The sequence below is a fragment of the Trachymyrmex cornetzi genome, unplaced genomic scaffold (assembly GCF_001594075.2).
Source record: "Trachymyrmex cornetzi isolate Tcor2-1 unplaced genomic scaffold, Tcor1.1 scaffold299, whole genome shotgun sequence".
Taxonomy (NCBI): Eukaryota; Metazoa; Arthropoda; class Insecta; order Hymenoptera; family Formicidae; genus Trachymyrmex; species Trachymyrmex cornetzi.
In genome coordinates this window covers 299,055-313,655 of record NW_017297680.1, presented here as the reverse complement: position 1 = coordinate 313,655, position 14,601 = coordinate 299,055, and the positions used below count along the sequence as shown (strand labels likewise).

The 14,601-nt window shown below is 32.8% G+C and overlaps 2 protein-coding genes across 2 annotated transcripts in view; both read left to right on the top strand.

Moving 5' to 3' along the window:
* LOC108762354 (uncharacterized) overlaps positions 1 to 8,105 on the top strand; it is a 28,396-nt gene extending 20,291 nt beyond the window's left edge. The window contains exons 18-23 of the mRNA XM_018509312.1: positions 3,241 to 3,252; positions 5,793 to 6,051; positions 6,300 to 6,642; positions 7,495 to 7,608; positions 7,822 to 7,977; positions 8,055 to 8,105. Of these exons, the coding sequence (XP_018364814.1) occupies positions 3,241 to 3,252; positions 5,793 to 6,051; positions 6,300 to 6,642; positions 7,495 to 7,608; positions 7,822 to 7,977; positions 8,055 to 8,105 (935 nt within the window). The remainder of the gene's footprint in view (positions 1 to 3,240; positions 3,253 to 5,792; positions 6,052 to 6,299; positions 6,643 to 7,494; positions 7,609 to 7,821; positions 7,978 to 8,054) is intronic.
* Positions 8,106 to 8,591: 486 nt separating this feature from the next.
* Positions 8,592 to 14,601, top strand: part of LOC108762353 (uncharacterized) — a 23,241-nt gene continuing 17,231 nt past the window's right edge. Inside the window, 7 exon segments of the mRNA XM_018509311.1 lie at positions 8,592 to 8,612; positions 8,943 to 9,307; positions 9,904 to 10,231; positions 11,895 to 12,125; positions 13,059 to 13,172; positions 13,351 to 13,506; positions 14,088 to 14,138. Coding sequence (XP_018364813.1) covers positions 8,592 to 8,612; positions 8,943 to 9,307; positions 9,904 to 10,231; positions 11,895 to 12,125; positions 13,059 to 13,172; positions 13,351 to 13,506; positions 14,088 to 14,138 — 1,266 coding nt within the window.

The window sequence follows — 14,601 nt, the reverse complement described above, 5'->3', positions numbered from 1 at the left end:
AATTTAAAAAATTGTTTAAACAAAAAAATTTTTTTATTTATAAAAAATAAAAAATTAAAAGATGTTTTAAATTATGATTATTAAGTACTCTTAAAAAACTATTCAACTTTTATTTCAAACTTTATTTTCTATCTTTTATAATTCCTATAATATTTACTTCAAAATAAAAAACCGACTTTTTTAAAGGATGTACTGATAGAGCACGTATAAAAAAATATGTGTTTCTTATTTTCATCATTTCATAAAACAACGTATTAAAAGCTCGTTAAAATCGAAGGGAAACATTTGAGTCCCTTCTTTGTGAGATATGTACATTTGCATAGAAATATTCAATTTTTATATTTAACACAGTTTATTTATTTATAAATTTATTTTCTTGTATTTTTTCATTATATTATTATTTGATATAATTTTTCTAGATTTTAAAGGCCTCTGTTTCATATATATCATTATTACACGCGATGTATTGAAGTTCGAAGATTGTGGGCCAATATGTTTAGATGCCCATTACGTGTGTAGCTAAATATATTAATAGAAACTCTTTATCAGTCCTTGCTTGTCGATATCTATGATGATACGATAATAATTATGCAAGTTGAATGTAGACAATACGTGATGTACCAATTTATTATCGATATTGATAATAAAATGTTTAAATTTTCAAGATTTTGTTTGAATATATATATTATATATATATATATATATATATATGTATATGTATATATATCTACATATTTTTTCCTATGTGTCAATTTAAAAAGAATAATTAAATTGTTTATATTATATATTATTACTATTTTTTTATTACATACAGGGTATTCATAAAGACCGTAACAATGCTTAAAGGTAGTGTTACATCCAAATCCTGAAAAATTTGATCAAGGAGACAATGAAGGAAAATGGAGAGGGTATGAAAGGACAGTTAGACTCATTGTCAGTCTTACAGATATACGCACGGTGGCGAACACCTGTGAGTCGAACGCACTTTTTACGGTTCCGGAATATGAGTCAACGTCCTGAAAGGACGCTATGACATCTGTTCCGATGGACAGTGCGAACGTCGGTCCTACTTTTGGGTCAAGGAACTTAATTCTTTTGACCTGAGACTGGACGACGTGCGATTTTAGGTATTAAAAGGAACGGGATACGAGTGGTGGTTTAAAATAAATCGAAGCTAGAAAGAATATTTATGTAGAATATAAAAAAAACTTAGATTTTTATTCATAAAATAAGTTTAGAGCTAAGTTACAACTAAATAGAAAATCATTATCTTTACAAAACTAAAAAGTAGATAGATAAAAAAAAACGAGCGAAGAAAAATCTTAATTTAAAATAGTATAATGTTTCACATTACTTTCACAAATTAATATTCGATGTTACATAAAGATACCAAACGGAACGTTTCGACTATACTGAGTCTTTATCAGTCAATTGAAATCACAAAATTTTAAATTAGTACATAATGTTTGAACGTTGGATGAACTATAAATTAAATAAAATTACAAAATATATAGTCATGACAAAATAAATATCATGTAAAACGTCTAAAAGATATCAAAGACTATTTCTTCGTTGGACGGCGAGAAAGAGCAGAGTCAATTATATAAAATTATGTGTGTAGTCAAAGGTTACTTAAAAAAAATATTACTAACCTTAACGAATTTGTTGCGGGGTGTGAGTGAGTGAGTGAGTGAGTGAGTGAGTGTGTGTGTGTGTGTGTGTGTGTGTGTGATGTATCGCGATTTACATAAATATGGACCTAGATTAAATACAGAAAAAATTGTTACTATATGTGTGCGTGTATATAGGGGTGAATAGGAGAATAGGAGGATAGGGCTATTGGGAACTGCTGGCTAGGAAAGTGCAGGGAATTAGGTATCTATACAGAACCTTATAGGGGGTGGAATTTCCTGGAATATATACGGTGACTACTCTATCCGCTTCGTTAGAGGCGGTAGAGTAGAATCGAAATAACTCTTCCCACTTAACTTGTGAGGGGCCTGACTGGAGTGGAAAAGGAGTTGGGAGCTGGTTTAGAAAAGGAGAGGGAGGGAATCGTTCTTGAATTGAGGGAGGAGAATAGGCTCGAATGTCCCGGATTGCAGGGTCAGGGATGGAGAGGGTGGATAAGTCAAGGGGTTGTGTGTTATCTGCGGAAACCGGCGAATAAGAAATATCAAGATATTCAGTATTGGTCGGCGGTGGCGGTTCTGTTTGATCTGGCTGATGGCCCCGTGAACTCCGTCTGACATGCGGGGCTCGTCCCCGTGTCTTCTTCGAAGAACTACGAACGCTCACTATAATAAGACCGAGGGGTTATATATACGGTCCCATATGGGGACATATATGGAGTATGGAATAACAAGCTGACTTACTAATTAGCCGAGCGTAGTTACTTGGTCCACGAAACCTCTGGTAGCTGTTGGTGGTTGATGGAAAGGAAGCCCACAGTCCGCGCAGGAGGACCAGGAGAGTAATCCAGTGAGCAGTGACTGACTGATCCCAATAATGATTTGATGCACTCGAGTACAAATTAAAACTGGCGTGAACGGGTTTACTGACACGAACTTACGTGGTTTTTCACTGACGTGAACCGTCTTAGTTTGACTTTCGTACTGACGCTCTGCGCTTCCGCGGGACCTCTATTTATACCTCGAAAAAAAGGGCGTAGTGTCCTTTGTCTAGGATGTAGTTGTTAGTTGCAGTGTCGCGCAAGATTTACGATTTTTATAAAGTCCTATCGTTGTTGATCTAAAGTGCATCGTTAGAGGGGTTTCAAAAAGAAAAGGATAATTTACGTTTTTCTTTAAAGCGACTAGATAGCTCCAGGCGAATGACGAATTCTGTTATTCTCGGAAAATATGGCTAGGTAAACAGTCGGTTACCATGTACAGCTAATTTTGCGTGCAGGGTAATCATTGTCAGTCACAAGTCTGATCTTAGATAACGCTAGATAGCATGGGAAATTGTCCCATGCTTTTTACGACTTTTGGCGCGACGTGGCGCCTGTTTTTTTCTTAAAATGAAATTGCTGGTCAGCCTCGAGCGACAGCTTGGGTATTCATTATTGCGTGATTTAAGTACATTTAGGGTGTATTTCATCATCTTGTCGCTTTTCAGCCCTGCACTAATGTTGTTATTCTTTCCGGGTTGTTTGGGGTTTATGAGTTTTCGAGGAAATTGTCCAGTTCCTCTAATTTTTTCAAACCGTTATTAGGGGACTCCACTCGACTTTCACAGACGCCAACCGTAGTCGTGACGTGGGGTCGAGTCTTTCGAAAGAAAATAATCGTGGCGTCTACAGGACGTAACAGTAGATTATTGAAATCATTTTGAGACAATAATTCTAATACCAAAATGTCGAGGGTATAACAATTTTTGAAATATAATCACTTAAAGTTAGCGAATCATACCGCCTAAAGTTCACGCGCTTAATTGCAATTGGATTTTCCGTTGTATCATTTGAATGCGCGAATTTTAGGCGCGCGGTGTGATTTGATAACTTTAAGTGCTTATAATTCAAAAACTATAAAACACTCGACATTTTGGTATTAAAATTTTTATCTCAAAATGATCTCAAGAATCTACTTTTAAGCGCTGCTACGATCTTTACAGAACATCCTGTATATTGGGTAAGTGCAAAATAATTTGTGTCTGACTTCAATCGATATTTTTATCGATATTATACGGTGACTATTCATAATAGTGTCTACATATTACATACTGCTTAAAAGCAGCTGCTCAAAGATACTGTTAGCTGTGATGTAAAATTGCAGATTCATTTTGATTGCGTTTGAGTTGTGAGAAAAAGTATTAAAAATGAATAAAAATTATGAGTTAAAAAATATGTAATAGTTAAAACCTGTACGGTTAGGGCTTTAGCAGAATGACTGACTTATAATCTTTATGACCTTAGTATTTTGTCTTTAGTAACGTACAATAACTGTCTTAATTGCGACTCAAGTTTTAAAGATATATATATGTCACATCAAAGGTGTATATGTATATACACTTTTAAGACTAATTGAGTCACAAGATAATATTGTGTGTTACTAAGACAAAAGACTTTGATCGTAAGACATTGTCTTAAGATTATAAGTCAGCCATTTTGCTGGAGCTCTTAGAGTATTGAGAAAATTTATCAGATATCCTGGTTCATAAATCGAAATCAAATCAATATCGATTGATTTTTCAGACCGTTTGATTTGATATCGACTACATTTTCTATTGATCTTCGAAGAAGATCGACATTTTATCAACGCTGCATTAAGGAGATCAATGGTTTTATCAATGCTGCATCGATAAAATGTCGATCTTCTTTCGAAGCTTAATAGAAAATTAGTAGTTATCAAATCAAACAATTTTAAAAATCAATCGACTTTAAATCGACTTGTGAATCTAGGTATATGTGAAAATAATTGTAAAGAAATAGTTTATAAAATTTTGTTATGATAACTTTGATCTTGAAGACTAACCATCCAGTTGGTCTTTATTATCCTTGTTTAACATTCGGTGAGCAACAAGGATAAAATAATTCCGATTTGGAATTTGTTGATGTAAGTGGGATGAGAAATGGACAGCAGATTCATGCGAAGAAATGAACATTAAGTATACTTAAGCATTACGATTTAAACATCACTGTCGTAACTTAATTGATAACTTTTATTAATCAACAAGATCTTTACAGTTAATAAAAAAATTCATATTCTTGTTACTTAACATTTATTTTATGCTAACTTTTTTCCCGTAATTACAAAAGCATGAAATTTAATTGTTAAATAATGTGTTGATATCACGTTTTTTTTCCTTTTTTAAATTCCGAAAGTATCAGTATCGTTATGTGTGTTGATGTTACACGCCATATATTAAAAATGTACAAAAAATTATTAAAACCCTATATAAATATGGATCTTTTTCTTAAAAATTAAATCATTGCAGTAAACATCTCGAATTGAGTTTACCTTAAATAAAAGTAGAAAAAAATTACATATATATAAATGTTATACATAAATATTATGTAAAAGCACTTTTTTATGCAATTAACTTTTTCATTTCTTATTAATTTTGTTTTCAGAATAGTCATAAATTTTTCGATTAATAAAAAGATGAGAAGAAAAAGAGGCACAATCAAAACTTCTCTTTCTCTCTCTGAAAAAATAAACTTACTGATTAATAATTGTTATAAAGTAAAAAAATGTTATTTAAAACACAGCATACACAGCACTAGATATAAAGCAACTTAAAATCTTCACTCTCGAATACTGAACACAGAACACTGCGTCATGCTTCGTGCATCGGTTGTATCAAAGATATTCGACTCCCTCCCTTGCTCCACGCTTACTTTCGATTATAACTCTGTAGCGCATCATGATGCATAAGCTTACCCGAAACGTGCCTTTTGCATTTTTAAAGCAAATAATATTGCAATTGCACACCTGCAGGGGACACTCGACATGGAAGAGTACAAAACTTATTACCTATGATTTATTTTTTCCCTTCGGCAAACCTGAAATCATAGTGTCGCGTAGTTTTCTTCTTCTCTTACGATATACTAGGTATATGTGTGATGAATAATTTCGACCGATCGACGATCACTGGGTTCATACTTGGACGATGAACCCTCTAGAATCCTTCAGGATTATTCAACGTTGCATGGCAAGTGGTAAGATTTATACGTCGTATCGAACTATCAGTAACAATGTGATAACTTTTCGACTGCTATTAGAGGTATTAAGAGAAGCTTACTGTCAAACACACCGTCACACAGGGTCGTCCTGCTATATAATCGGAAGTTAAAATGGGTCTTAAAACAACTATAAGCCCTTCGGTTGAGTTCGGGCTGCGGGCTATCGGGATTTGGCCGGGATCTCACAACATCTTATATCGGACTTTTTGGACAATTTCCTTGGGTCTCGCTCAAACATTTCAATTTAAATATATCGTCGCTTGCATCGAAACTGCTAACTTTCTTGATCTGGTAGACAGCGTCAGTACCACGCTGCCTTACAGCTTGCTCTGTTTAAAACTAATTATCCTATGGCAGAATCAAAGGTAAGAAACTCATTTATATACTTTGATGCAAATTGAATTTTTATGTATCTTAAAACAATTATTCAATGTACAACATGGTTTTTTATGGTAGAAAGTTGACGGGGAAAAAGTAGTTGGGAATTATTTATCTTGTTTTTATATACATATATGTACATAAAAAAATTTACATAATTACAATTTTTTTACTTTGTAATCTCTAATCGGAACTAATTTTGTTACATGATATACGATAGTAACAATTTTTTCAGATTATTTAACGATATTTTGACATCGATGTCACGAGATTGGCACAACTGCGATGCCGTCGCTTTCGATGTACGCATTATGACGAATAAAGCAACTCTTTCTCATCGTTGCTCGATGTTGATTATCGGAGTATACTCGATTGCCGTTGTGGTTTATGTTTCCGTTATAATGGAATTTAACAGCATTAAAAGTGAATCCGGCAAAGGAGAGCTCTTTCTTAAGATGGAATTCCCTTTTGTTCATGAATTTTTTCCTGTTTACGAAATCGTCATGTTCATTCAATTTGTACAATTATTGAGCAACGCTTCGGTAATTGGGATGCTGGATGCACTGATTATAACATTGGTAAGTTTCTGACTTAGTTTTAAGACGAATACTAAATATCATTCGTAGCATGTAAATGTGATGATTTTTTAAATTAATAAGTTTACATACGTAAGTTGATTTTGAAAGTCTAAATTATTTTATCTAAATATTCAGGATTTATAGATTGATTTATAAACTGTGATTGGGGGTAGTATTATTGCGAAAATTTGCTAGCTATTTGTATCTACAATAGTACATTACGATACAAGTGCGCAAAGTAGGTGTTTCCCACACGAGCGAAGTTTGTCGCCCGAGCGAAGCGAGGGTGACAAAAAAGCGAGTGTGGGAACATCTACGCAGCGCACGAGTATCGTATACTATTTTTCCTACTATCGTGCTCACAGTTCGATTTTGCACACGCAAATGCGTGTGCAAAATCGAACTTACGCACGATAGTAGGAAAACGTTCTGTTCGTCTTCATAATGTGACATCTTGGACTTTTAGATATTTCATATAAGCGGGCAGATAGATATTGTGTGTCAAGGGTTGTTCGAACTTTTCTCAAAAGACTATGAATATAAATATAAGGAAGCGAAGAGTGCTGTTATCCGCAAGCATCAAAATGTCATTGCGTTCTCAGATAATATCGAAAATCTTTTCTCATATATTGCATTAATGCAGTTTTTTACAAACACGCTTGTCATATGTTGCATAGCATTTGTCATCTTGATAGTAAGTCTATTAAATATTTCGCGTCAAACAAGTAACATATATATACATATATAAAAGATTAAATAAAAAAGTGTTAAATTAACAATATATTTAAAAACAAATTATAAATATTCAATATGTACATATAATATAATAAAACCTTTTTTTCAACGTTTTAGTCGATTGAAGGTAACAAAGGATTCGATATGTTGTTGAAATCTTTATTCTTTTACATCGCTATTACTTTGGAGGCGTTCATCTTTTGCTTTGCTGGAGAATATCTTAGCAATAAGGTTTAAATTAAATACTTTGCTATAAAAATTAGTGATATACATATAAATAGATTTTAACTATGCAGATAATTTTTATTGTATTAACATTTCAGTAAAATAACATAATTTTCAGAGAGCAGATATTTTTCACAATCTATAACGACTTGATTAAATATTTTATCTTGTGAACAGCACGATCTTAAATATTGGTAGCTTTCTTTTTTATTTTTGCAGAGCAAATCAGTCGCAAACGCAGCTTACGAGGCTCTTTGGTACGATGCAAAACCCAGCGAAAGTAGAAATTTATTGATTTTAATATTGAGATCACAAAAACGACTGACATTAACAATTGGAAAATTTAATGATTTATCGTTGGAAGTTTTTGCATCTGTAAGATATAAAAATGCTGTCTTCTGTGGAAGTGTGGATTGTTGTTTTCTAATATAAAATGATTCTATATATTTCAGATCTTGAAAGCTTCTGCCTCTTACGTGTCGGTGCTACTTGCAATGTCTTGATCAACAAAAGGATATCAATTGCGAAGTCTATATAAACATATATATATGTTTGCATATTATATACGTCTATTATTTAATTTTAAGTTATTATGTGCTACGTGAATATTTTATTTTCCTATGTTTTTTACTCACTTGTCCTTTCATACTTTTTATAAACTTCGAGAACAAGACGTATAAGGATATATATGTATAAATATCATTGTAATTTAAAAATACATAAAGCAACATTTACCTTGCCGTATTTATTATTTGCATAGTACAAAGTTCTATTAAAATACTTATATAAATTCTCTTGTCCAAAATGGATGTGGATCCGTAACAATGTATACATATCAGCTTATATGTAGTGAAGTATTATTGGCGGTCTTAGACTCCCGACTCTAAGTCGTATACATCTGAACGAAAATTACATACAAAGTTGAATTATTTTTTGCCTGTTGCATTTCCTTATGTATATCAACCCATCATTCGCGAAAATTTAGTACCATGATCGAAAACTTATGTTCGGTACTTTCCTCAGAAACTTCTATTGATGATAGTCACTCTGGTGATTTTTGCTCTTACACTGGCGCGTTGTAACTTCTTCCCTATAATATTTCCTTGCATATTTAAAGTAAATCACCTGCAATAACGGCGACAGGCGATTTTTCTGTTCGGGAAACGATGAAATAGCTCTCGTCGATTCTTTATCCGTCGAGGTCTGCAATCATCGTTCGATCGTAGTAACTTTTTTTCTGCATTCCTAAGCACGTGACGAAAATACACGTTTAACGTTCGCGATTGGTTGGCGGCCTTTAAGGTGGGGTCGCATTCAATCTTCATGTTAATATCTTGAAGCTTATTCTCTGAGAAGTACGTGCAGCGAACATACGAAAGTCTCGTCAGGAACTTACGCTCGTTTTGTCCGGCTTCGTCAACAAAGAGATAAAAAAACGTGGATTTTTATGCGAGATGATACCGACTAGCACTATCAGTCGACCGGTCGAAATCGGCCTCCGTCTTACTGGAATATGGCCGAATTCCTCGATTTTCTTCAGATTGCTTTGGACATTGGTGATGGGAATAGGACTGATCTTCCAGTATCATTATCTTCTGATACACTTTAGTATCAAGGAACTGCCGAATTTGATAGATGGTTTAAGCACTACTTTGCCGTACAATCTTCTTTTCTTCAAGCTGGTTGTCCTGTGGGTTAATAACCGGTATGTGTTTCCTATAACATATTAATTTTATAAAACGTTATATTCTCAGGTTGATTCTACGAGAATTAAAGATAATAATGATTCGCGCGAAAAAAATGCATCGATTGCCAAGCAATAAGGTTGTCTTAGGCCGGTATTCATAGACGGATCTTATATTTAAGATCGTCTTAACTCTGAAGTACAGTCTTAAGGTGTCATGAATCAATCAGGAAGCCGTATTAGCATCTTCAATCAAGACATTACTTAAATTAAGACGGTCTTAAAATAAGAACGGACTACGAATACTGCCCTTAAAATCTAGCAATTTAAATATAACGTCTATAAAAAAGTTAAAACATTATATTTTATAACACAAAATATAATATTATTTAACTTTTTTATTATGTTGATAATATGGTGCAGCAATTCAAAGATATTTTACAGTTAGAAAATTCTTTTTTTGATGAAGAGAGGCGAGAAAATTATCTCGGCAATCGAGATTTCACAGTTTATGATTTTCTTGTTTTCACGAGCTAATGGAAGTATATATTTGTTGCGTTACGTCGTGAATATAGATCAGGCAGTATTGCAACGTGTTGCAAGGTATTACATTGCAGATTATTCATTGATATTCTAACGGCGATGTCCAACGACTGGAGCGAGTATTCTAACATGTACGCTATGATCGACAAGGCGGTCCTTGCGCATCGCTGCTCAAAAGTGACCATCGGTGTTTACTCTACAGCGGTGTTGCTTTACAGTACCGCGTCTATTAACTTTCGCAAACAGACCAACGGTAGTTGTCGAGAATTGTTGATAAAAATGGAGTTGCCGTTCGAATTTTGCAATTCCCCAATCTACGAGATCGTGGAGTGCGTGCAATTCGTTCACTTAATGGCAGTTGCCTCCGCCATAGGTATGCTGGACGCATTTATGGTTACTTTGGTGAGTGCAATCAACAACGCTTACAATTTTCCTACTTACGTTTTGATACATTGCAATACTTATGATCGATATTCATAGTCGATTTTTATTTAAAACCGTCTTGATGTTATAAATCAAACGTAGCGTCATATTAATCTTAAGGCATTATTTAAAACAGTCTTAAAATAAAGACCAACTATGAATACTGGTATACCGTTTCTATAACTTTATAATGTATGATTAATTTCTATAATATTTAGAAGTAATTCATTATAATAATAAGAAGTAATTTCTCTTATCCTCGCTGTAAAATAAAAACACTTTATTAAATAAAAATATATCCTTTTTGGAGAGTTATATAGGCGAAGATCATAATAATAAGCAATTACAATAAATATTATGCACGTGTAATAATTATACGTCTGTATGTGCGTGCGTGCGTGTGTGTTGTGCGTGTGCGTGTGTGTATGAGACGATTTACAAGGAAACTATATATTCAAAATCGTGTTTTTTCTGATTAATATCAGTGAAGAAGAAAAGAAGTTCAAGAATCACAATTCTAAAAGATGAAAAAAGATTATATCGGAAATATAAGTGAAATTAATTAGTACTTAAATAAACCAGTGTTCTTATTTCTTCAAAAGATGACAGAAGTATTAGTTATACCAAACAAACAATTAAGAAAATTTTATTTATTAATTTCAACTAATTACAAGTTTTCAAAGAAATAAAAACATTATTCTATTCGTTACTTAAATCGTAATAAATGCACGACGCAAGAATTTAAGGAAAACACTGAAGGAAAAGTAAATTGCACGCGAGGAGAGAATAGAAGTTAAAGCGCATGATACGATACAAAACGTAAGCGTAAGTGGTAGCATGCGTGAGACGTTCCGAATCGACAGATTCTCGATCCATACAGTGATCGATGGCCGCAGATCTCAACCTTATCCCCTCTTTTACATAAATCCATCGGTGTCGCTGTAATTCGTTCGCGCTTTCGATCTACGATCCTCACGCATGCGAACATCGGCTTTTATGTTGAGCTCTGCGCAGGGGTGGGATTCGCTTTCAGTTGTTTCACGTTTCTGCTCGTATATAATAGTGAGGTGAACAAGACAACTTGCAACTACGCTTTGTTTCGTTCTGATGCCTTACTGCGGGCCACTTGGCGTTTCCATTTATTTTAAAGATGTTGTAGTACCTAAAAGAAGTTTGAAACGGTCAGCTTGGCCATCTGTTTTCTTTTTATTATAAACCGCGTACATATACAAACGTGTGCATTTTTTGCGGTTACTTGTAAGACAAATTGTTAAGCAGTGTTTCTCTTAGATAGCTCAAAATCATCTAGATAAGCTAATTTACACGTAAAAGTATATATTTTAGATAAAATAAACATGATTTCGTTTTAAATTTATCTAGATGAAGGATGAAATTATAAAAATTATTCGATCTATAATAATTTTAAGATAAATAATTTTAAGATAATATTGCTTTTAAGCAAAACAATTTAAGATTTAGGATTTTAGCAGCATTTTTTTCTAATTTGATGATCAATAAATGTATACGTTATAAAATTAGTATTATTTAAATTGTATTATAAAAATTGTATATATGCAATATTTGTTGTTTAAGCGAATACTTTTGTTTAGTAGTTATATAATAAAATAATTAATACATATAGATGCTACACATTGGTGGGCAGATAGATCTTATGCAACAGAAAGTGGAAGAGATTTGCCCTAAGAATAATAAATATAATTTACCCACTACTATATTCAGATGTTTGATTAATAAACATCATAAAATTATCGCTTTCTCGGAGAATATTGAGGATCTTTTTTCTCACATTGCCTTATTGCAATTTTTCTCGAATACTTTGATCATATGTTGCATCGGATTCCTCATAGTAACTGTGAGTAACTGATATTTATAATTAAATTTTTGTTTGAATTTTCTTTAAGTATCACATTTGACAATTTTTTAATGCACCGTTTTATAAAAGTTATGGTGCGTGGAGATATTATACAAAGTGTCCCATAAATACCGTAACAACACTTAAGAGTAGATTCCTAAGATTATTTTGAGACGTAAATCCCTGTACTAAAATGTTGAAGCTGTAATAGTTTATGAATTATAAGCATTTAAAGTCGACGAATTATATCGTCTAAAGTTCGCGCGTTTAACATATGTGCGGTATGGTCAGTACAATGCAAAATGACAACCATACTTAAACGCGCGAATTTTAGGTGACATGATTCGCTAATTTTAATGTTTATAATTAAAAAACTATTATAGTCTCAACTTTAGAGTATTAGGATCTTTATCTTAAAATAATCTCAGGAATCTACTCTTAAGCGTTGTTATGGTCTTTACTGGACACTCTGTATAAAGATCTATGCAACACCTACACAGACACACGCATTGAATGTGGACTTTTATTTATCTATAATATCAGAAAGAAATGATGACATTTATTTTTAGACTCTTATTTTTAGTATTTATTTATATACATTTTTATTTCGAGTACCTCGTGGTATTCGAGATGGTAGTGGTTTCAGATTCACATGCTCGCGCAAACCACATGATAAACATGAATGTACACTATCTAGCCGCAAGCAGAGAGCAAGTTAAAAGATTTCTATGTGAATGCACTAGCATGACTTCGAGTTATTTATTCATCTATAGAAATGTTATAAGACTGACCGGATATCCTCAAACTCCTTTATCTTCACACAAAACTCTCACGAATTGCACAACGGTGGGAGATATCCGCTTGCTTTCCGTGTGTCTGAGATGTCTGCCTTATATAGCGCACCATCTTCCTGATCGTTTTCTTGACTTGCAGTCGATGGGCACAGATGAAGGAGTCAGGATGGTAGTGAAGACCATGTTTTTTTACATCGCTATCACTTTAGAGGCATTTATCTTCTGTTTTGCTGGTGAATATCTGAGTAATAAGGTGAGTATACGAAATTATTAGTCAGTTTTTCCTTTTTCCATATAAAATTGTTTAACAAATTACTACTAGAATGTTGATAAAAAGATTGGACTTGTATAAGGAGATTGCTTATCTGATAATATAGTATAACACACGCGCTGAGGACATCTCATCCACATGTACCTGTCTCTCATTTTAGAGCAGAACGATCGGCGATGCCGTATATGAATCTGTTTGGTATACTCTCAAGCCTCGGGATTGCCGCATTCTACTACTTATTATAATGAGATCACAAAGACGTCTGACGATTACTGCGGGGAAGTTTATGGATTTATCATTGGAAGGATTTACAAATGTAAGATTTCATTAAAATTATGGACTTTTTATAGCTACACAAGTTAATAACATAAATTAATATACTTATACTGCAATATAGACATCTATAGTCATGAAATGAAATAATTATTCAGGTAATACGTCATTATATCGATGATTTCTTTAATTGTTTTTTGGGCGAATTAAAAATTATAGTTCTAGCACTCATTACAACACACACACACACACACACCACATACACACACGCACGCACGCACGCACACAATTTACAATTAGTTGACCAAATATAAATATAAGCTATCGATGCTATTAATGCATGTGTGAATTCACAATTTTTAACACCTGGACAATAGTTGGAGAAATCATCGATATAATGGTCCACATTCTGATAATTAATTTTATAATTTGCAATATATACATTTGATGTTAATATAATGTCGTTTTTATTGTGGGAAGTGCTAAGAAATGTTCCATTTTTTATGTTTGATATCTGCGACATCTTCAGTGTATCTTATAACGCCTTATTTTCAAGTTAAAATTAGACATTTGTTCTTTTTCTAAATATGCATATGTAAATATGTATATACAATATGAGAAGAGTTAAATAATTTTAAACATGACAATAGTTTAAGGATATGTATACAGTTAACAGTATATCAGAAGTAAAAGCAATTTCGAGTATCTTACTTATTTTATATTATATGTTATTACTGAAGATAGTATAAACATAATTTACATTTTATTATTCATTTTATTATTATTTGCAATAATAATGATGATAATGTTTTGTTTTATCGATCCGAACAGTAAATTGATTAATTGCGAATTATTTAATTTTTCAGAGTTTGAAAGCCTCCGCGTCGTACATATCTGTTTTATACGCAATGTATTGATATAAAGAAAATTGCATATACTTTGGACTGTGTATACACGCTGTGACAAAGTCAAAGTAATATTTATTACTTTTTAAAAATAAACTAACAATAAACTAATTGTAATAATTTAATAACACTCGTCGTGGATATAGAATATTAAACTTTTATTATTTTAGTTAATATTACGTAGTTTAGCGTCGAGACACTACCAGTGTCTCCAGATTAGATATATATATATA